The sequence below is a fragment of the Rhinatrema bivittatum genome, chromosome 1, assembly GCF_901001135.1.
Source record: "Rhinatrema bivittatum chromosome 1, aRhiBiv1.1, whole genome shotgun sequence".
Lineage (NCBI taxonomy): Eukaryota > Metazoa > Chordata > Amphibia > Gymnophiona > Rhinatrematidae > Rhinatrema > Rhinatrema bivittatum.
This window is the reverse complement of record NC_042615.1, coordinates 666,764,848-666,785,625: the sequence shown is the minus strand read 5'-3', so window position 1 is coordinate 666,785,625 and position 20,778 is coordinate 666,764,848. Positions and strand designations below refer to the sequence as shown.

The 20,778-nt window shown below is 44.7% G+C and overlaps 1 protein-coding gene across 3 annotated transcripts in view; it reads right to left on the bottom strand.

Annotated features, from left to right (window-relative positions):
- The window catches only part of TMEM161B (transmembrane protein 161B), a 248,632-nt gene that overhangs the window by 91,768 nt on the left and 136,086 nt on the right, over positions 1 to 20,778 (bottom strand). For all 3 annotated transcript variants that reach the window (XM_029573644.1, XM_029573628.1, XM_029573636.1), the window contains exons 6-7: positions 15,094 to 15,245; positions 14,512 to 14,572 (exon numbers count right to left, since the gene is read on the bottom strand). In XM_029573644.1, the coding sequence (XP_029429504.1) occupies positions 14,512 to 14,572; positions 15,094 to 15,245 (213 nt within the window). The remainder of the gene's footprint in view (positions 1 to 14,511; positions 14,573 to 15,093; positions 15,246 to 20,778) is intronic.

Here is a 20,778-nt window from a genome sequence, read left to right as displayed (position 1 = left end):
AAGAGTTTTAGTGGTATCAGGCAGGGTCAAGAGAGCAGGCCACTCCTCTTCGCAAGCAGAGTCCTCCACAGTAGAAATTTTGCCAATGACCTTCTTATTCTGCCTTTGCTATTTAGCTGTTTGATTGACCCATATCATTAGCACAGAGTTTTGGGGTAAAAAATTATATATTGACATTCAGGATATATAGTTCAGCACTGGAAGAGCTTCTTGTTTCCACATCTGTTCTTGTTCAGCTCACAACGTGATCCCTGTTTATTTTTTAGTTAACGATATGTTTTATGCTTTATGTTTTTTATGCATCTTTATTAGGTTTTATATATTGCCTGGAGCAGTGGACAGGCAATTAAAAATGGAAATAAATAAAATAAAAATAACTTATTTCTCATGAAAAATAAACAGATATTGCAATTACAAGAAGCCTTAAAAATAACTTTATGTTAATATTTATTAAAATATGAATTAAGATAAATTCATCTTTAAAAAAGCTAAAAATAAATTCAAACCTTGAAAATAAAGGCAAGCATAAACTAGAAAAAAGTGAGAAAACAATTCAAGTCTTTCATGTGGAAATAAGATTGAGCTGAAATTTTATAGTTGTAATATTATCTGAATGAATCTTCATTACAGAATAAAACTCAGATAACTAGCTGTGGCCACATAAAAGCTTTGGATCAAAATCACTAGCGCTTCCCAGGACTGGATTAATCTGAAATCTTTCCTATATTCCATTCCAATTATAACTCTTCCCCCCTTTCCTCCACTGTTTCTCAATTTTAACATGTCTCCTTTAAATGGGCAAAGTATAAAAAAATGAAGCAATTACAAAATGTATTCGAAGGAAACTTTTAGGACTAGTATATGTGAATGTTTAGAAAAGGAAACATATGGCAATTGAAGCAACAGAGATTTAGCTGCATCTTAGCATAAACCAATCCTGTTGCTTTAATTTGCAGGTGTTTGTTATTGCACTACACAACAAAATGAAGGTATAACAGAACATTCAAGCAGAAGCACAACATAAGAAGTTCTTTGTATTTTTGAATATGCACAGAAGTTTAATTAACCAAGTTTTCTTTAACTTGATAATTAAAAGCTTTTACAGTGATTGAATCACATTGAAGCTTTTTTTTTTTACCCACATCTATATTTTCTCATGGTGCATCATCAAAGATATGCAAATTGGAGTAAAGCAAATGTTGCTTACCTGTAACAGGTGTTCTCACAGGACAGCAGGATGTTAGTCCTCACATATGGGTGACATCATTAGGATGGAGCCCAATCACGGAAAACTTCTGTCAAAGTTTCCAGAACTTTGACTGGCCCCTACTGGGCACGCCCAGCATTGCACTAACCCTGCAGCCAGTAGGGGTCCCCCTTCAGTCTTATTTTATAGCTACAGGCAGTGCCGAAAAAATAAAACAACAAAGCGTTACGAACCCAACACCGTGGGGCGGCGGGCGGGTTTCGTGAGGACTAACATCCTGCTGTCCTGTGACAACACCTGTTACAGGTAAGCAACATTTGCTTTCTCACAGGATAAGCAGGATGGTAGTCCTCACATATGGGTGAGTACCGAGCTGAGGATGTCCGAACATGCACCAAATGTACCCAACGGCGTGCAACAGGCACAACAACTGGGGTGGAATTTGGTAGAGAGCATCCGGAACCCCACCGGGCAGGCGGAAGGGTGTTGGTACGTCACGTTGGAAACAGGTTACACAGGACAGATTGGCCGAAGATGGAATCCTGTCTTCCGGCTTTGTCCAAGCAATAGTAAGCTGCAAAAGTGTGGAGTGAGCTCCAGGTGGCAGCCCTGCAAATATCAGGAAGAGACACCGATCATAGGTGTGCTACTGAAGTCGCCATAGCCCTCACAGAGTGTGCTTTAACACGGTCGTGAAAAGGAATGCCTGCTTGCTGATAGCAAAAACATATGTAGTCCGCCAACCAGGAGGAGAGAGTCTGCTTACCCACAGGTTACCCTAATTTGTTGGGATGGAAGGAGACGAATAGCTGAGTGCTCTTCCTGTGGGCAACTGTACAGTCTAGGTAGAACGCTAGAGCCCGTTTACAGTCGAGCCTGTTCTCCTGGATTGGAATGGGGCCTGGTAAAGAAGGTAGGTAGTATGATGGATTGATTAATGTGAAATTCCGAAACTACCTTAGGTAAGAATTTAGGGTGAGTGCGGAGTACCGCCCGGTCCTGCAGGAGTTTAGTGTAAGGCGGATAGGTAACTAGGGCCTGTAATTCACTAACCCTGCGAGCTGAAGTGATAGCTAGAAGGAAAATCACCTTCCATGTGAGATATTTTAGGTCACAGGAGTGAAGAGGCTCAAATGGAGGTTTCATGAGCCGACCAAGAACCAGATTAAGGTCCCAAGAAGGGGCTGGAAGCCGCAAGGGTGGCTTGATATGAAGCAAGCCTTTAAGAAAACGTGTTACGAGGGGTTGTACCGATATAGGGACATCCCCGACACATTTATGGAAGGCGGCCACCGCAGTGACATGCATTCTGATTGAGGAAGTCTTTAGACTGGATTCCGATAAATGCCAGAGATAGTCCAAAAATCTCGGGATTGGACAGGAAAAGGGATCAAGGGACTGTGAAGAACACCATGATGTACACCTTTTCCATTTATAGGAATAAGACTTTCTTGTGGAAGGCTTCAGTGAAGCGATGAGGACACGAGAAACCGAATCTGAAAGGTTAAGCAGCTGAAGAATTAACCTTTCAACATCCATGCCGTCATGGACAAGGCCTGAAGACTGGGATGGCGTAGACATCCGTCGTTCTGAGTGATCAGGAGTGGGTCTTATCCCAAGGGAATGTGCCTGCGGATGGAGAGATCCTGGAGTATTGGAAACCACACTTGGCGTGGCCAGTGAGGTGCTATCAGGATCATAGTTCCCTTGTCCTGTCGGAGCTTCACGAGAGTCTTCGAGAGAAGAGGAAGTGGAGGGAATGCATAAAGCAGCCCGGCTGCCCACGAGAGGGAGAATGCATCTCTGGGCTGAGAGCGCTCACTCCGAATGAAAGAGCAGTAATTGTCTACTTTGTGGTTCTGAGGGGACGCAAAGAGGTCTATTTGGGGATATCCCCATTGCTGGAAGAGAGAGGTCGCTACCGAGGGATTGAGCGACCACTCGTGTGGTTGGAAGACACGACTCAGTTTGTCCGCCAAGAGATTGTCCACTCCTGGCAAGTAGGTGGCCCTGAGGTATATCGAGTGGGAGAGGGCTTCTGCCCAAATCTGAGCGGCCTCCTGACAGAGAAGGAAGGAGCCTGTGCCTCCCTGCTTGTTTATGTACCACATGGCCACCTGGTTGTCCATCTGAATCAGGATGACGTGATTTGATAGGTAATCCTGAAAAGCTCTGAGAGCATATCTCATTGCTCGAAGCTCCAGGAAATTTATCTGGTGTTTGGCTTTCTCTGGAGACCAAGATCCTTGTGTCTGTAGATTGTTCACATGAGCTCCCCAGCCGAGGTTGGAAGCATCAGTGGTGAGAATGAGTTGAGGATCTGGTAGGTGAAAAGGCAGTCCCTGGAGGAGATTGTTCTGATCTTTGCACCAGGCGAGAGACAGACAGAGTGCATCGGTGATGTGGACAATGGTTGAGAGAGGCTGAGTCACTTGAGTCCATTGTGACCGTAGAGACCAATGCATGACTCTCGTGGCCAGGCGGGCCATTGGAGTGAGATGGACTGAGGATGCCATGTGTCCGAGAAGGACAAGGAATTGCCGAGCAGTTGCTGTGTACTGAGACTGCAACTGGTGAGCGAGAGACACGAGGGTTTGTACTCGTTGAGGTAGGAAGGCTTTTGCCTGTAAGGTGTCCAAGTCTGCCCTAATGAAAGACAAGGTTTGAGATGGGACTAAATAGGATTTCTCGTAATTGACGAGAAATCCTAGAGAGATTAGAGTGTGTAGGGTCAAATCCAGGGACGATCGAGCTGCTTGCTGGGTTGGGGCCCTGATTAAACAGTCATCTAGATAGGGGTAGACGTGAACACCTTTTTTCCTAAGGAAGGCTGCGACAACTACGAGACATATGGTAAAGACTCGTGGTGCCGATGCTAGGCAGAATTGAAGCACCCGGTATTGATAGTGCTTTGGGCCTACTAAGAACCGGAGGCACTTGCGATGAGCTGGAGCTATCACAATGTGGGTTTATGCGTCCTGGAGGTCTAGAGAGCAGAGCCAGTCTCCTGTTTGTAGAAGAGGTAGAAGAGAGCCCAAGGTTACCATTTTGAACTTTTCCCGCTGGAGGCACTTGTTGAGGGCATGTAGGTCCAGAATTGGACGAAGGCCCCCAGATTTTTTGGGGATCAAAAAGTACCGGGAATAGAACCCTAGGCCTTGTTGCGAAAGAGGAACGGGTTCTATTGCTCTTAACTGGAGAAGGGAAACCTCCTGCTCCAGAAGGGCAGAGTGGTCGGCTAGTCTCCACGCTTGTAGCGGTGGGGAGTCCTGTGGGACAGCAAGAAAATTCAGATGGTAACCCTGAGCAATGATTGCCAGCACTCATTGGTCGGAGGTGATTGTTTGCCACATTCCATGAAAGTGGCATAGTCGACCTCCCACTGGTATGCTTGGCAAAGGAATTAGGCTGCTGCTCTCCAAGTGAAAGTCAAAAGCCTGAAGCAGGCCCCGGCTGGGGAGCTGCTTGTGACTTTTGCTTGCGAGGCTGGCGGGGCTGGGATTTATGATAAGTCCTCGGCACTTGGGTCCTTGTCGGTGGAGGATAGTACTTCCTTGGCCGGAAGAATGACTTCTTAGGGTCCTTCTTGGAGGGCTGTCTAGACGGGAAGTCAGAAGGTATCGATGAGAGCTGTTTGAGGGTCTCATGATGATCCTTTAACTCAGCCACTATTTGCTGAATCTGTTCACCGAATAGATTGTCACCAATACAGGGCAGGTCAGAGAGCCTGTCTTATACTTCTGGGTGAAGGTCCGAAGACTTGAGCCAGGCCCAACGCCATGCCGAAATGGCAGTTACAGACACTCTAGTAGAGGTGTCGAAGATATCGTAAGCTGTTCTTATTTCATGCTTTCCTGCTTCAAAGCCCTTATTGACAAGGGTTTGAAGATGTTCTTGGAATTGGTCAGGCAGGGTTTCAGAGAAGTCCTGTATTTGCTTAAAGATGACCCTATTGTATTGGGTCATGTACAGCTGGTAAGAAGCAATTCTAGAGATGAGCATGGCCCCTTGGAACACTCGTCGACCAATATTGTCTAGGAACTTGTGTTCCTTGACAGGAGGGGTAGAGGAGTGTGGCTTCGTTCTTTTCGCTTTCTTCTGAGCTGACTCTACCACAACTGAGTGGTGGTCAAGCTGAGACTTTTGAAAGCCCGGGGCTGACTGTACTAGATAAGTAGTGTCAGCTTTCCTGTGTACTGGGGCTATAGATCCAGGATTTTCCCAGTTCTTTTTGAGGAGGTCAAGAAGAACTTGATGAATGGGAATAGAGGTGATGACTTTGGGGGCATCCAGGAATTGGAGAAGATTCATCATCTGGTGCCTATCATCTTGCTCCGTCTGAAGTTGTAAAGGGACCATCTCAAACATTTCCTTCACAAAATTAATGAAAGAGAGGTCCTCTGGAGGAGAACGCTTTCTACTTTCAGTAGGAGAAGGAGGTGAAGGTAAATCATCGGTGTCTGTGGAGGTATCATCACCCGAAGTGTCATAAGGATCAGAAGGCTGACCTGTAGGACGAGAGGGTGGTTGGATACCCGAAGGGCCCGGCTGAGGCTCCGAGAAAATCGAAGGAATCACCGAGGGCACCACGGACACCTTGGGGGGCATCGGTGCCGGCATCGAAGGCATCGATGGCGCCGATGTGCATATCGCCCCCGATGAGTGAATCGTTGGCGAGGGACGGCATGGCATCAATGGCTGAGGCACTACCCCCGAAGGAGGACTGCAGAATGGTGTTTCGCCTACCGATGAAGCAGCCATCGGGGAGCGCACCGGAGCCATCGGAGACCCGGGAATCACCGGTGGAAGGGCAGTCACGAGCGCCTTCATCCGGGATAGCAGCGGTGCCAGCGCTGCTGGAATTGGGTCGGTGACCGGTTCCACTCTCTGTGCCGGTGTCGGAGGGACCTGGAGTCGTTGCATCGCTTTGTCGATGGCCTCCTGGACCAGCCGGTCCAGTTCTTCCCGGAGACCTGGGGCAATCAGCTCCGGCTCCGTGACGGAAGAGGGAGGCTGAGGAACAGTCGGAGGGACCACCTTTACAGGCGGAATCGCGACTCCCAAACCCCAATCGGGTGAGGGTGGCCTCGATGTCCTGGTCGCAGGAGTGGTCGGTGCTGCTCCTGGACAGGGCTTCTTCAAGGTGGCTCGGACGGTGGCTCGGTCGATGATTTCGCTCCCTCGACGGTCCGAGACTTACGATGCCAATGCTTCTCCCTTCAATCCCCTCGATCTTGAGGGGGAGATACTGGAGTCGATGGCCGTGAAGACGTCGATGGAGGGCGGTCACTGGACGGTTGTCGATGGTGCAACTTCGACGGTGCCGGTTCCGAGGATGTCGATGCGATGGACGGCGTTGGGGTGTGAGCATGGAAGAGGAATCCCATCTTCTCCATTCTGGCTTTGCGACCCTTAGGTGTCATGAGGGCACACTTGGTGCAAGTTAGGACATCATGCTCACGGCCTAAACACAAAACACAGACTCCATGAGGGTCTGTGATAGACATGGTGCGAGTACAGTCCGGGCACCAACGAAACCCCGACGCCATGGCCATGGAAAAAATCGAGCCGCGGTACGGTCAACGGCCAGTAGGCCGTGAGCGCCAAACTCGATGGTAATCGACCGGTGAAAAAAAACTTACCGAGTACCGCGGTCGAGGAAAGTTAGAGGGGGGACCCCTATGGGGCGAAGTATTTTAAATTAATTCCGTTAGGAAAAATTCCTGTCAGGAATCAGTTCAGAGCTCCTAAACCGCGAGGCTACTGCTGCGCGGAAAAAAGAAGACTGAAGGGGGACCCCTGCTGGCTGCAGGGTTAGTGCCATGCTGGGCATGCCCAGTATGGGCCAGTCAAAGTTCTGGAAACTTTGACAGAAGTTTTCTGTGATTGGGCTCCATCCTGATGATGTCACCCATATGTGAGGACTACCATCCTGCTTGTCCTGTGAGAATACTTAAAACAAAATCCATACCTTCTTTCTCCTGGTGGAACATATTTAACCACTTTAGTATCCTGAAGAGAGGAGAGCTCCTTAAGTATTAGGTCCTGATGCTCAGTGGGCAATTTGATGGGATTTCCAATAGGTGAAGTCTGCATTACTTTCGAACTTCGCTGGTTTGCATAAAACCTCAGCCTTTCCCTATAGATAGGCCTTCGGGTACAGACAATGTAACACTGGATATGATTTCCTGAATCCAATCAAACCCAGTCCCAGGTTTTTACTAGGGAGCTGACTGAGTCTTAGGAGTCCAGACTAAAACTAGAACCTTGAAAGTAATTCTAATACATAACAGGGAGTCAATGTAACTTCTTGATATCCGCATTGATGGATACTAAGTGGATATTTTTCTATCAGGAAAAAGATCAACTGAATAAGTACAATTTTTTCCAGGAAATTACTGAAGAAGCCAAGATCTGAAAAGACAGGAGTCAGGTGGCACCTTATAGATTAACCGATTTATTGAAGGATGAGCTTTCAAGGACAGAGTTCAGTTTGTCAGATCTGAAATGGGTCTGTAACTAGAAGGTTGGTAATTTACCCTTCTTTAATATGGGATGCACTATTGCCTTTTTCAATATATCAGAGACAACTCCCATCTAAGAGATCTATTAATGAAATCAATAATGATACCAAGAAATTGTTCTGATAATCCCTGAATTAACCAAAGAGGATACAGGTCCAAAGGACAGGATGTTATTTTCACTTTAGAAAGGACTGTAGCAACTTCAGAAGAGGCAATTTCAGTGAAAGTGTCCCATGAGGAAGAAGATGCCTGCAATGAATCAAATGAAAGAACAATGGGGAGTGAATTAAGGTGCTCTTGAAGAGCAGACAGTTCAGAACTGTAATAGTCAGCAAACGTTTGACAATCAAGTGAATCTTGAAGAAAGGTCTTACTAGGAGGAAGACCTAATGTCTTAACGATGTCAAATAGCTCAAATGGTCGATTTAAAGAAGCCTGAAAATGCGAGGTGTAAAAGGCCTTCTGCAAGATCGTAAATTTCTCCCTATATTTTTATTAATTATTTTGAAAGCACTCAAATGCTCTTCAGACTGACATTTATACCACCTATGCTCTGTTGGTCTTACAATTCAGTTAAGAGCCTGTATTTTTTAGGAAAACCAGGGAACATTTGCTCATGAGCCACTATGAGCTTTCAGCTACAATGATGCAGCATCATTATTTTATTTATTTATTTTATTTATTTAAAATTTTTATATACCGACATTCATCCAGGATATCATATCGGTTCACATTGTAACGCAAAAACAAACGCACGGCATGGCGCTTTACATTGAACAGTAAAAAACATGATAACAAGGCATTAACGAGAGGGGGGAACAATAATATGGGAAGTTTTGCAATAAAATTATATACAAGAATTGCAATTATATACATATGTACAAAAGAAAGAAAACTATGAGGTTAATTTTAATCAGGCTAGGAGATAAGATGGGGAAGAGAAGGGAGGAGAGCAAGGAAAGAGGGGGGCAGAGAGAAAGAAAAGAAGGTGGCGGAGAAAGGGGGAGGGGGGAGTGGGGCGGTAGAATGGGAAACAGGGGAGGAGTGTGGAGAGTGGGAACAGTGGTGAGGTATAGTGAAAAATTAAGTGTATGCTTTTGCAAAGAGCCAGGTCTTGAGCTTCCGCTTGAAAGATTTGAGGCATTCTTCTTGCCGTAGTTCAACAGGCATTTTATTCCAGAATGAAAGGAAGAGAAAAACAAAGAAATGGTCTTGTGATTGATAATATCTTGATAGCCATAATTTCACAAAGATGGCTAGATCAATTGATTTTCTAATAAATTCAATGGGCAAAACTTTAGCTTACGGAGCTGGAAAAGGAAGCTGTAATGTGAAACTAATATAAGTGATCAGACCAAATGACAACACTTAGATTTGAAATATATTTATCTTTTAACCAGGAGTTGCAAACAATTACTAAATCTATGTCCTCCTTTATGTGTGGGCTTAGTTATGATTTGAGCTAACTCAAAAGCAAACAATACATTTAAAAACGCATGCATAAATAAATCAACATGAATGTTAAAATTGCCGAGGACTAAAAGATTATATTTAAAATAAAGTGACACAATAAACTCAAGTATTGTGGTGTAACTAGCATTTAGAAGTCCAGGTGGGCAATAGATTAAACAAAGAGCCCAGCCATTGCAATCAACCACTAAACATTCACATTCCTGGACACTTTCAATTAAAACCAGTTACCTGAACATAAGCAGGCAGTAGTGTGGATAACTTAATACAGGAAATCTAGACTTTTGTTTTAACCTGTCGAACCCTATGCCCCAATAATTTCTCCCTATTTCTATAATTATAGCGCTATCCATTTCTAAAGTGAAAAGTTGATTATCACTTTAACACACTGCTTGACAAAACAGGCTGACTAAAAACAAAATAAACTAAAAACAATCTACTGCAGAATCTGAGCAACTGCATCATAATGATATTACAGCTACATATTACTGTTAAAACAAAAGATGGCTAATGATGCACCCTCAACTTCTTACCAGTTGTGTGTAGTTATAGACATAAAAAAATCACAACAAGTAAAAATGAAACAAGTAAAAGGTGTACAAGTCATCGGATCATCCAACTTTTCCTTGAGAGAGAAATATGGCTAAATCCTTAACCTTTTGCAGAATGTTAAGAAAATATTGACCTTTACAGGGCTAGTAGGATGCTATATGGGATAAATCTTTCTCATGAGTGTCAAGTGTGCTAGAATCCTTCCTAGGGGACACTAAGGAATGAGTTCTGGACTTCTTGAGAATTGATTCAACAGTAGACTGATGAGGAAACTTCTGTTTGTCAAATCCTGGACCTTTCTGGACATGGGACATCAAGTCTACCTTCATGCTATTAGGGGATACAGAAAGGAGAATCTCCAACATTCCAATCTGTATATCCTTAAGGATATCATGGATAGGCAATATCACGACATTATTTGGGGGAATGAGAAACTGGAGGATGATCAACATTTTTATCCTGGGTCTTCCTCCTCCTCTAATTGAAAATGTAACTTCCTCATTCTTTTAATAATGTTGGCAAAGGAGAGGCTCTCTTTTACAGACTTTTTCTTTCCTGTGGAGGAGATGTTCGAGGTGAGACCTCTTGACTCCTCCAGATCACAGTAGTCTTGAGATCTTTATTCATACAGGAGTGTGAGCATTCATACTGAATGCTCACACTCCTGATTTTGGGCTGGAGAGGAAAGACTGAATCCGCTTCTGTCTGATAGCCAAGATCCCAGAGAAGCCCTTGATTGGCTGGGAGTCTCCAGACTCTGACATATCCCAATGCCTTGGCAACCTTCCTCTCAAGACTAGAAATCGACAGAGCAGATTATTCCAATTTTGATACCCCTCTGGGCACAAGCATCAATGAAACTGTTGTCAGTGCTCTGAGAGTTTCTAAAATAGATTGAATATATGATTGCATCAATTTGCTGCACCAATAGAGGGCCACTACCTTCTAAATTTTTCAGTTCAGTTCCTTCTTATAAATTGCTGATGCTAAAAATCGCTGGAAAGCAAAAGGTAAGGTCATATATTCCTGGATCACCTAAGGTTTATCAGTGGTGATAACCCTAGCTCTAGGAGGCTGTTGCAGTACCCCAGATCCCTGCAGTGAGCAGGCCTCTCTGCAGGGATGCTTGGAAACACAGTAATTCCCTGCTCTTGACATCATGAACTGATTGGGATCTATTTTGAACCTCTTCACCTTCTCGCAAAGCTCCACATTTGTTTCCTCAATGCTGATGCAGCAGCATCCTTGGCTTTTCTCAGACAGTTGGAGCTAGAGGATGCCCTATCTCCATAGCCTTTACTGAAGCTCACCCTCAATGAAGTGCTGTTCCTGGGCCTTTCAGGGTCATGTGTCTGATGTGGATGCATATGGTACAGATTTCAGATTAATCTGTCCCAAAGAACTTCTTCGTGAGTTCTAGGCAGGACTGTTTGCCTGGAGTGTGTGTATATTGTGGGGGTTCATTTCCTTCCATGTACAGCATGCCAAGAAATTGTGCTCTGCTTCCATTAAAGCAAATATCTGTCTTGAGGATCTGTGATAAAGCAGAGTTTCTTACCTGTAACAGGTGTTCTCCTAGGACTGCAGGATGTTAGTCCTTAAACACAGGTGACATTATTGGATGGAGTCCAGTACGGGACTTTGATTTCAAAGAATCTAGAGCTTTCAGCATGCCCTACTTAGCATGTGCAGCTGTAGTCATCACTCTGCCCCCTAGGCAGAATCCCTCAGTCCATGGGGAAACCAAACTCCCAGGGGAGGCAGGAGGGTTTTGTGAGGATTAACATCCTGCTGCCCTAGGAGAACATCTGTTACAGGTAAGCAACTCTGCTTTCTCTGAGGATAAGCAGAATGGTAATCCTCACACATGGGTGAATCCCTAGCTCTAGGCTGTCCAAGCAGGAAAAAGCAGGAAACAGCACAGTGCTGGAGCACTAACTCCCTCCTCTACCTGAGAGGCAGCTGACCCACTGGGGTTGCAGGCTGGAGAATAGTTGGGTTCTACAAAGAAAGCCATAGAAAAAACAGAAACCCTCATGCCTAGCAGGGATGCCTGAGGCAGAGGAGTGATGCAAGTGCAAGTAGAAGCAAACTCTGCATCGTGGAAAACAGTACAAGAAGGGTTCCTGATAGCAGAAGAAACCCAAGCAATGCCTGGAAGAACAAGCAACAAACCAAGGCAGAGCATGGGACAGGCACTGCGTGCCGAAGCATCAGACCTAGCTGACTGCGCAGGACAGCATCAAGGGTTTCAGGGGATAAGAGACAATCCCCAAAACAGACCTGTAGCCCAAAACTCCCAAGCAGGGAGATGAGATAAGCCTGAAGCTCACTCAAGAGCATCTGTCAGAACAGGTTCATCTATCCTGTCACAGAATAACAAGAGAGCAGGAAGGCCCTTTGGGCAACCTAAAGAAAGAGAAAAGCGAAGTCAGTATTGGCCAGAGAATGGCAAAAATAAGTGGAAAAACATAGTGTATCCTTCCCTGCAGGTATACAGAGATATACCACAGGCACCTTAGCTTACCTCCCCCCCCCCCCCCCCCGACAATCCAATCAGAAGTCGGAAGGAGCAAAGAACACAAGGAGGCAGACCAGTGAACTGCCAGGGCAAGCACAACTCGCCCAGTTGTCTATCAACCCCAAGCGAACAACTCACTGCCGAAACCAGCAGGGAGTAAACCACTAAGATAGAGCCCTCAGTCTTCTCAAAACAGCAGAAACTGAGAGCGATTCCCCCAGGGGAGAAATCCCAAAGGCTCCTCTAGGAAACAGGGAGTCGCATGCGCAAACCCTGGTAGAACATGATTTCATTACCAGCCCGGAAACCCGAAAGGCATCAGGGCAGGCCCAGGGTGATCTCGGAACACAGTGCATATACTTCCTCTCCTAAGGGAGCATGTGACCCATAAATGGACAACGTTGCATGACCCAGGACTCCTCTGTCCGCAGACAGGGTGATCCTGAAAAAGGGGGAACAGCAGCTTACACGCTACCACAAACAAAGGGCGGTGCCTTTGTTAAGGGGTACTCGGCCCCCAACTCCCTCAGCCATGGATATGGCAAAAGGGTGAAAGGCATGATCACCCACCTGATGGACTGAAACTCTCCTCACAGAGGAGGGTCCCGCAGTCAAGAATGACTGATAGTAATCCTTAAAGAAGATGCCCCCAGAGTCCAGCACCTACCAAAGTGACTCTTGAACAGGGGGAAACCTGAAGGGTCACCAGGGAGCAACACTGGACAGGCTCCCTCATATATAGGCCTGCTGCGTCTTAAAGCACCCAAGAGGGAGCGCTATTCTCGACCAGGTTTTGGGGCTGATGCAATCAGAGAAGTTCCATCCCTTGTCTGGGAATGGAAAACGAGGGATACCCAGAAGTGGTGCACAGTTGGGTGTCCAGAGGGGGAACCTAAAATTGTTGCCCTGGAACCCAGTTGAATCTCCCCTTCCAGAGGCAATTCCCCAAAGGAGAGCTGAGGTACAATCACGGATCACTGAAGTGCAGAAGCCACCAACCGACCCTAGGCAGCCAGCCTCGGATAGGGGAGGTTGCCACTGCATTCCCGGAGGGGCTCTAGATGAAGATAGTCCAACACCGGATACTGCCGCTCCCCGGCCCTGGCCTCTAAGAGAAAAAAACAGATAGAGCAAGGAGAGGACACAGATATAGAAACTGTAGGAGCAGGGTTTTTTTGTGGTTTTTTGTTTTTTTTAAGTTACAGACTCTACCAAGCTGCACAGGGGAAAGCCTACCATGCGGCCAGCAGAAGTTGGAAAGAAGATGAAAAATAGAAGACTAAAAGTACTTGAAGACAGAAGGGAGGAAAACAGCTGCACCTCTAGGAAAAAACTCACAAAAAAAAACTGTCATAAGAGAGCAAAGCTGAATACCGTGAGCACATGGCTTCCGTTGACCACAGGTCTCTGCGGAGAAAAAAAAGAGTGAGGAACTCTGCCTAGGGGGCAGTGTGATGGCTACAGCTGCACATGCTCAGTAGGGCATGCTAGCAGCTCTATATTTTTTTAGATCAAAGTTCCGTGCCCTGCTCCATCCAATGATGTCACCTAAGTGTGAAGACTACCATCCTGCTTGACCTAGGAGAAACATGGTAATTTTGTAGCAAGGGCACTGGCCACCTTTTTCTTGAGGAACACTGGTCAAATAGTTGTTTGATTTCATGGTAGCTATTTTGAAGAAAAACCCAATGTTGCCCCCTGCCCCAAAACTGATGCAATACACAGTTGTGCTAAAAAACAAAACATGTAGCTTGATGAAAAACGTAAGAGTTTAAACAGGTCAAAGAAGCAACTGAGGGAAATAACACAGATATAAATGGTTTTGAGGCAAATTTACAAAAATTGTCAATGAAAAAACATGACCATTAGGTTTTGTAGAAAAAGTGAAATTGTGAGGAACCTCATGTGATGGCCATGACATAGGGTGACTTTCACATGCTCAGTAGGAGCATGAAGAAAGCTCTAGATAGATATGCAATCGATGCACTGATCAGGACTCTGTCGAATGACATTACCCACCTGTGAGAACTACATATTCTGCTTGTCCTTGCCCATTGTATCAAACTTGGCAGTTACCCATTAAACAAGTTAGGAAATTGCATTCTCATTGATTATACGGGCAAACAGCCTAGTTTGACTTGGCTCCAACCAGTAGTGATAAGTACATAGGCTTTTTTTTTTTTGTTTTTTGTAATTATATTAGCTCATTTCTGGATATATAAAAAAAAGCTACTTACTGGGATTCTACACCTTGCTTTTCAAGGAACTGCACAGCACTTTCCGAAAAATTAGAAAAACCTGCAGCAGAAAATATTTTAGTACAGTGAAATACATAGAAGTTTTCTGTGTTTGCAAAACAATAACAAAATCTGAACATTTTATGCACAAAGTTGTCTAAATGTCTAATATGGTTCTTTTAAATGATAATTGGTTGCTTAATGCAGCAGAATAAAATTTGGTAACAGTCTTTGAAAACATCACCAATAATTACTATAAGTGAATAGAATTTGCTCTCACCTTCAAAATTTTTGTAATATTCTAGCATTATGAGAACAAAACAAAATATGCAGTGCAAAAAGGGTTAAACAGAAAAAGTAATCAAAGATCATAATCAAAATAGTTGTACAAGAGGCCTATAGTCTGTCTTACAATTCAAAAGCTGTGTACAGCACTTACAGTATACCAGTGCCATATGTCAAAGGTAAACTTTAAATATATAGCCAAGACATAGCTTCTTAAATGTTATCTGAAAGAGAATTATTTCAAATAAAAAATTCTGTTGGACAACAACTGTTGTAAACTTTTCTGTTGGTTCTTACCTGTTTCAAGGCCAAATTCCAGATAATTTTCTGTTACAATCAAGATGGCCATGGCTTTCACAAAGAAAAAAAAGCCAAATGTGACACAGACCGATCGCTCCCCACCTCCTTCAGCTTTGAAATAGTGTGTAGTCAATGAAAACAGTACCTTTCTGAATGAGAATATTTAGGAAAAACACACTTCTACTAAGCAATCAGAAAATAAACAAAAGGTTTTAGTGCTAACCTAGGCAACATATTTTCGTGACTTAACATTATCATCTTAAAAATATGTGGAAACAATACTATTACCCGAGAATTTGTATACTCTATATTAGACATGCTTGCCTTCAAAAATTAAAATATAAAATCCATATGAAACCAAGTGCCCCAAGCCTTCTGTTCGCTGCATCTCAAAAAAGATATAGTTGCGATGGAGAAGGTACAGAGAAGGGCAATCAAAACGATAAAGGGGATGAAACAGCTCCCCTATGAGGAAAGACTAAAGAGGTTAGGACTTTTCAGCTTAGAGAAGAGACGGCTGAGGGGGGATATGATAGAGGTGTTTAAAATCATGAGAGGTCTAGAACAGGTAAATGTGAATTGATATTAACTCTTTCGGATAATAGAAGGACTAAGGGGCAATCCATGAAGTTAGCATGGGGCACATTTAAAACTAATCTGAGAAAGTTATTTTTCACTCAACGCACAATTAAACTCTGGAATTTGTTGCTAGGGGATGTGGTTAGTGCAGTTAGTATAGCTGTGTTTAAAAAAGGATTGGATAAGTTCTTGGAGGAGAAGTCCATTACCTGCTATTAAGATGACTTAGAACATAGCCACTGCAATTACTAGCAACAGTAACATGGGATAGACTTAGCTTTTGGGTACTTGCCAGGTTCTTATGGCCTAGATTGGCCATTGTTGGAGACAGGATACTGGGCTTGATGGACCCTTGGTCTGACCCAGTTTGGCATGTTCTTTACTAAACTACTTTGGAAATATTGACATTAAACTCACTAAAATAATGTAACCCTGAGAGATTGATATTTCACCAATTAAACATCCGTTATTGAAAAAAGGGATCCTAAAGTGAAAGTTACATGCTTCCAGTGGGAACAGACAACTGAAAAAGTACTCATTCTAAATCTCTAGGTACTAGATGCTTGTAATTGTTTGTAATATCTTCAGTGTAACAAGTATTCAGAAACCATTTACAAATTGAATAAGCCAATGCCCTAACGTGGAGGTTGGGCTTTCTGTCACCAGTTTTATAAGAATAAGGAAAAAAGAAACGAAAATATTTTTTGCACTCTGCTTCCTCAATAAATTTCTATGCTTTGCAGAAAATAGACTTTTCATTACTTTTTCAAGAGTGCAAGGAAAACTTCTGATCTGAAAATCAGTAAGTCCTAACAAAGGCCTAGATTCTTCAAAATGCTATATTTATAGCAAAGATATTGTACATGTTGGAAAAAGGAATGTGGCTAGGCAAATATGCAGCCTGCCACATCGCATCCATAAAATATGGAAAGCGGCGGTGTGGCATCGACCGCCGCGATATCGGCCGCCGTATTAACCTTTTTCCCCGTAGTGCCCTGGAAAAAGCTGTAGATATTTCCAGCGAAATTCCCCACGCTAACGTGCGATACTTCACTGCTCACAGAGCGACCAGCCCCTAATTTGCCTTAACCCTACCCTAACTCCTCCCCCTTCACAAGAAATTTAAAACTTGCATACGTAATTTGTGATGTGCTGATTATCGAGAGCTTATGGCGTTATCGCATAATGGCCTAACACAAATTGAAGAATGACCCCCAAAGAGAGAAGAGAATGCTAGGTGCCATTGAACCTAAAATGTATTGAAATGTGTATATTTATCCTCCAAGTTTTTACATTTGTAACCCCTTCATTGAAGGTAAACCTTTGGTACTGTGATGTGGTTGGCGCAGCCTACCTAGTGAGCAAGCCCGCTAGGTCCACACCAACAGCTGGTGGACATACCCTGTGGCAGGACAGGCAAGAGCTTTGCCTATACCCGCCTCCTTCCCCTACACATTGAGCCTTTGGTTTCTCATGGATTCCTAGGGCGAGCCAGAGAATAAGAGTCCAAGACCAGGCGAAGCTCAGGGTGGGCAGCAGACAATGGACACAAGACAAGCTAGAGGTCGGGGCAGGCAGCAGGCAAAAATGACTCAGGCCCAAGGCAGGATCAGAATCTGGGAAATCAAACTAGGGGGAGACAATATAAGGACAGAGATATGGAGAAGGGCAAGGTTGGGTGAGGACAAAACTTGGGAGGAAGGAACAGCAGACCAAGGCAACGGGTCAGGAGAAGTTAGGAACATGGAACGCAAGAACACAGGAATGAAGGCAAGGCAAAGCAAGATGCACTGAAGACCAAGGTACTCCAGGAGACCCATTGTTGAGGTATCTGAGGCTACTCAGGAGGAGCTTTAAATAGTCATGGAAGGGCACCATGGCTGTCCTCTCGCCATGGGCCCTTTAAGGGTAGCGACATAGGGCACGCATGTGCCTAGGCGGAAACGGGGAGTTGGCAGCATGGCGGTGGACCATGCCGCTCTTGGCAGCGTTCCTGCCATGTGTGAATCAGGGTCTGTCAGCAGTGTTGGGGTGAGTGAGGTGGCTCGCGGGCTGTCCTGTGAGGCGCCAATCATAACAATAGTGCATGGCAGTGATGGTGACTCTATGGGAAGAATGATCAAAGTCAGCAAATTCTATTATCACTATAGTGTCCCTGAAAACCCTCCTTAACTAGTGCTGGACAAGGTATTTGGCCTGGTTTACCTTAAAAAGTATAAGGCAACCAGGTAGCTCTAAGGGTGTGATCCTGAGAGCAGGATTAAGCCTACAACCCTAGGGGAAGGAAGATAGGCCCCTGGGACTCCAGGAGATGGCAGCTCCTCTAAACTGTGAGTAAGAAGGAAAAGGCAGGCCCTTTAACATAGCTGGCCAGCTTCCAATGAGAAGACTTTGAATGTTTTAGCTTGAAGTTGTGTTGCTAAGAGTAAGCAGACTCTAAGTATTTTCTGCACTGCAAATAAAGCATTTGAAAAAAAAACTTCAGACTGCTTGTGCTATATTACACTTACCTAAAGGTAAATTTCCATTAACTCTGTCATTCAATAACCTAGCAATTAGATTAAGAACATAAGAAAATGCCATACTGGGTCAGACCAAGGGTCCATCGAGCTCAGCATCCTGTTTCCAACAGTGGCCAATCCAGGCCATAAGAACCTGGCAAGTACCCAAAAACTAAGTCTATTCCATGTTACCATTGCTAATGGCAGTGGCTATTCTCTAAGTGAACTTAATAGCAGGTAATGGACTTCTCCTCCAAGAACTTATCCAATCCTTTTTTAAACACAGCTATACTAACTGCACTAACCACATCCTCTGGCAACAAATTCCAGAGTTTAATTGTGCGTTGAGTAAAAAAGAACTTTCTCCGATTAGTTTTAAATGTGCCCCATGCTAACTTCATGGAGTGCCCCCTAGTCTTTCTAATATCCGAAATAGTAAATAACCGATTCACATCTACCCGTTCTAGACCTCTCATGATTTTAAACATCTCTATCATATTCCCCCTCAGTCGTCTCTTCTCCAAGCTGAAAAGTCCTAACCTCTTTAGTCTTTTCTCATAGGGGAGTTGTTCCATTCCCCTTATCATTTTGGTAGATTCTTGTCACTTTATGGCATCTAAACTTTAAAACAAAGTAAATAACATTTAGCAATTGCCTGGCTTGCAAAGTTAGCCAGATAAACTTATTGAGCAAACTTTGGTGGGATATTTAGTGATACAGCCGCACCTTTGAATAGAACCAACTGATAACTTTATCACGACTCTATGGCACGACCAGAATTAGCTATACAACTTAATCAGCTAACTTAACTGTGCCCCGGAATGTCCCTATGTTAGTCAGCTAAATTTTAGTAGGATAATGAGTTATTCAGCTAACCATTAGCTGGAAAAGTGGCAAAAATATTCAAAAGTCAGCATTTATCTAGATAACACAAGTTATCTGGCTAAATGCCACTGAATATGGACTCCAAAGGTACCTAATCACTTGAGTACGTCAAATATAGTCAATGAAAGAAGCACTCTGCAGGGTTCCATAAAAAACAAGGAAGTTTTGTAATAATGTGCCATATAACCCCTGCTGCACCACTATGACTGTCATCAACAGAGCTCTAGGCCAGTGGTTCTCAGTGTGTCACCAAGCACCAGCAGGTATGTCACGCACTGCCTGGTCTCCCACTGATCTTCCTTCCCTCTCCTCCACCCCAGCGAGAAGCACTCATTTGTTCGATGAGCACTGGTAACTGTTCCTGCCCTGGCTATCAGCACATTCAAGCTTGGAGGGGCACGGCAGCAGTGTTCATGAAAGCAAGTGGAGCGGTTTAGCTATGTGCTGGTGAGGTTCCCACCCCCACTGGTAGGACAAATCATGGGATGATTTGTTGACTGCCCGACAGGCAGAGAGTTTTGCGTGGCTGTGGCAGTGCAATCTGATGACACACCAGGTCCCTCCAACAAAACGAATAATGGTGCGCTGGTTGGGTTTCCACGCTCTGTCTGCAGAGCAAAAGCTTGCCAGTAAAAAGAGGGAGTGGAGAGGGCTGAGGAAGAGGAAAGGGGTTGTGGATGAGGTGAGAGGGGAAAGACAGGGAACGTGAGAGGGGTCGGAGGGAAAAGGGATGAAGATGTAAGTGGAAAGGGTAAGAAGCTGTGGGTTAATGGGGAAAGGAAGGGAAAGTGGCATCAGGCGAACCACTACTGGTTGCGCAATGGGGAGGCCAAGCCTCACCCATAGAAAAAGAACAATGGGGTACTTTAGGAGCACAGACACTGACTGGGAGGCAAGGTCACACCAAAGAAGACCTGGCTGGACCAAGCAGGCGAGGAAGGCAAGGGTGGGGAGAGGTTGGAATGAGAGAGTAGAGGAAGGAATGAGAGGGTAAGAAAAGGATGAGTGAGGTACATGGAAAGGGAAAGGTGTGAATGAAAGGCAGTGTGAGAGGGGGAGGGAAAGAGATGGATGGAGCAAAGAGAATGGTGCGGATTGCGGAAAGAAAGGAGGGGAGAAGGGTGAATGAAAGGGAAGGGATGGGTCTCACACCTGGAGGGTGGAGGCAGCAGTGGTAGAAAGGGTGAGACCCAGAGGGACCATTGCAGCTGAAAAAAAGAAAGGAAGGAAAAGAGAGAGGGCCAGCAGCTGAAGAAATAAAGGCAAGAGAGGGGCCCTGGTAGAGCTGCTGGTGGCAGAGAAAGGAAATTTGGAGAGATGCCTTGGCATGAGGAAATGTGTTGTGTATGAGAGCATGTGTAGCGGGACGCGTGGGAAGAAAAGGCCATGCTGCATTGAAAAGCAATGGCAGCATCGGCCTCAAGCAAAATCAGAAGCAGCCAGGAATCAGCAAGGGAGACAGCAGCGTTAGTCCCCACTGTCAATGGAATTCTTCTTTCTTGGGCCGTGGGGGAGGAGGCTGCTCCAGCTACCATTTATGCTCTGGGGGAGGAACAGAGTGGGAGTGAGACAGTCAGCCAGCCAGTGTATAAGTGAGAGAGAGAGAGAGAGCATGTGTGTGGTCGAGAGCTTGTGTGTAAGTGAGATAAAGAGAACATGCATGTGATTGAAAGCCTGTGTGTAAGTTAGAAAGAGAGAGAGAATTTTGTGATTGAGA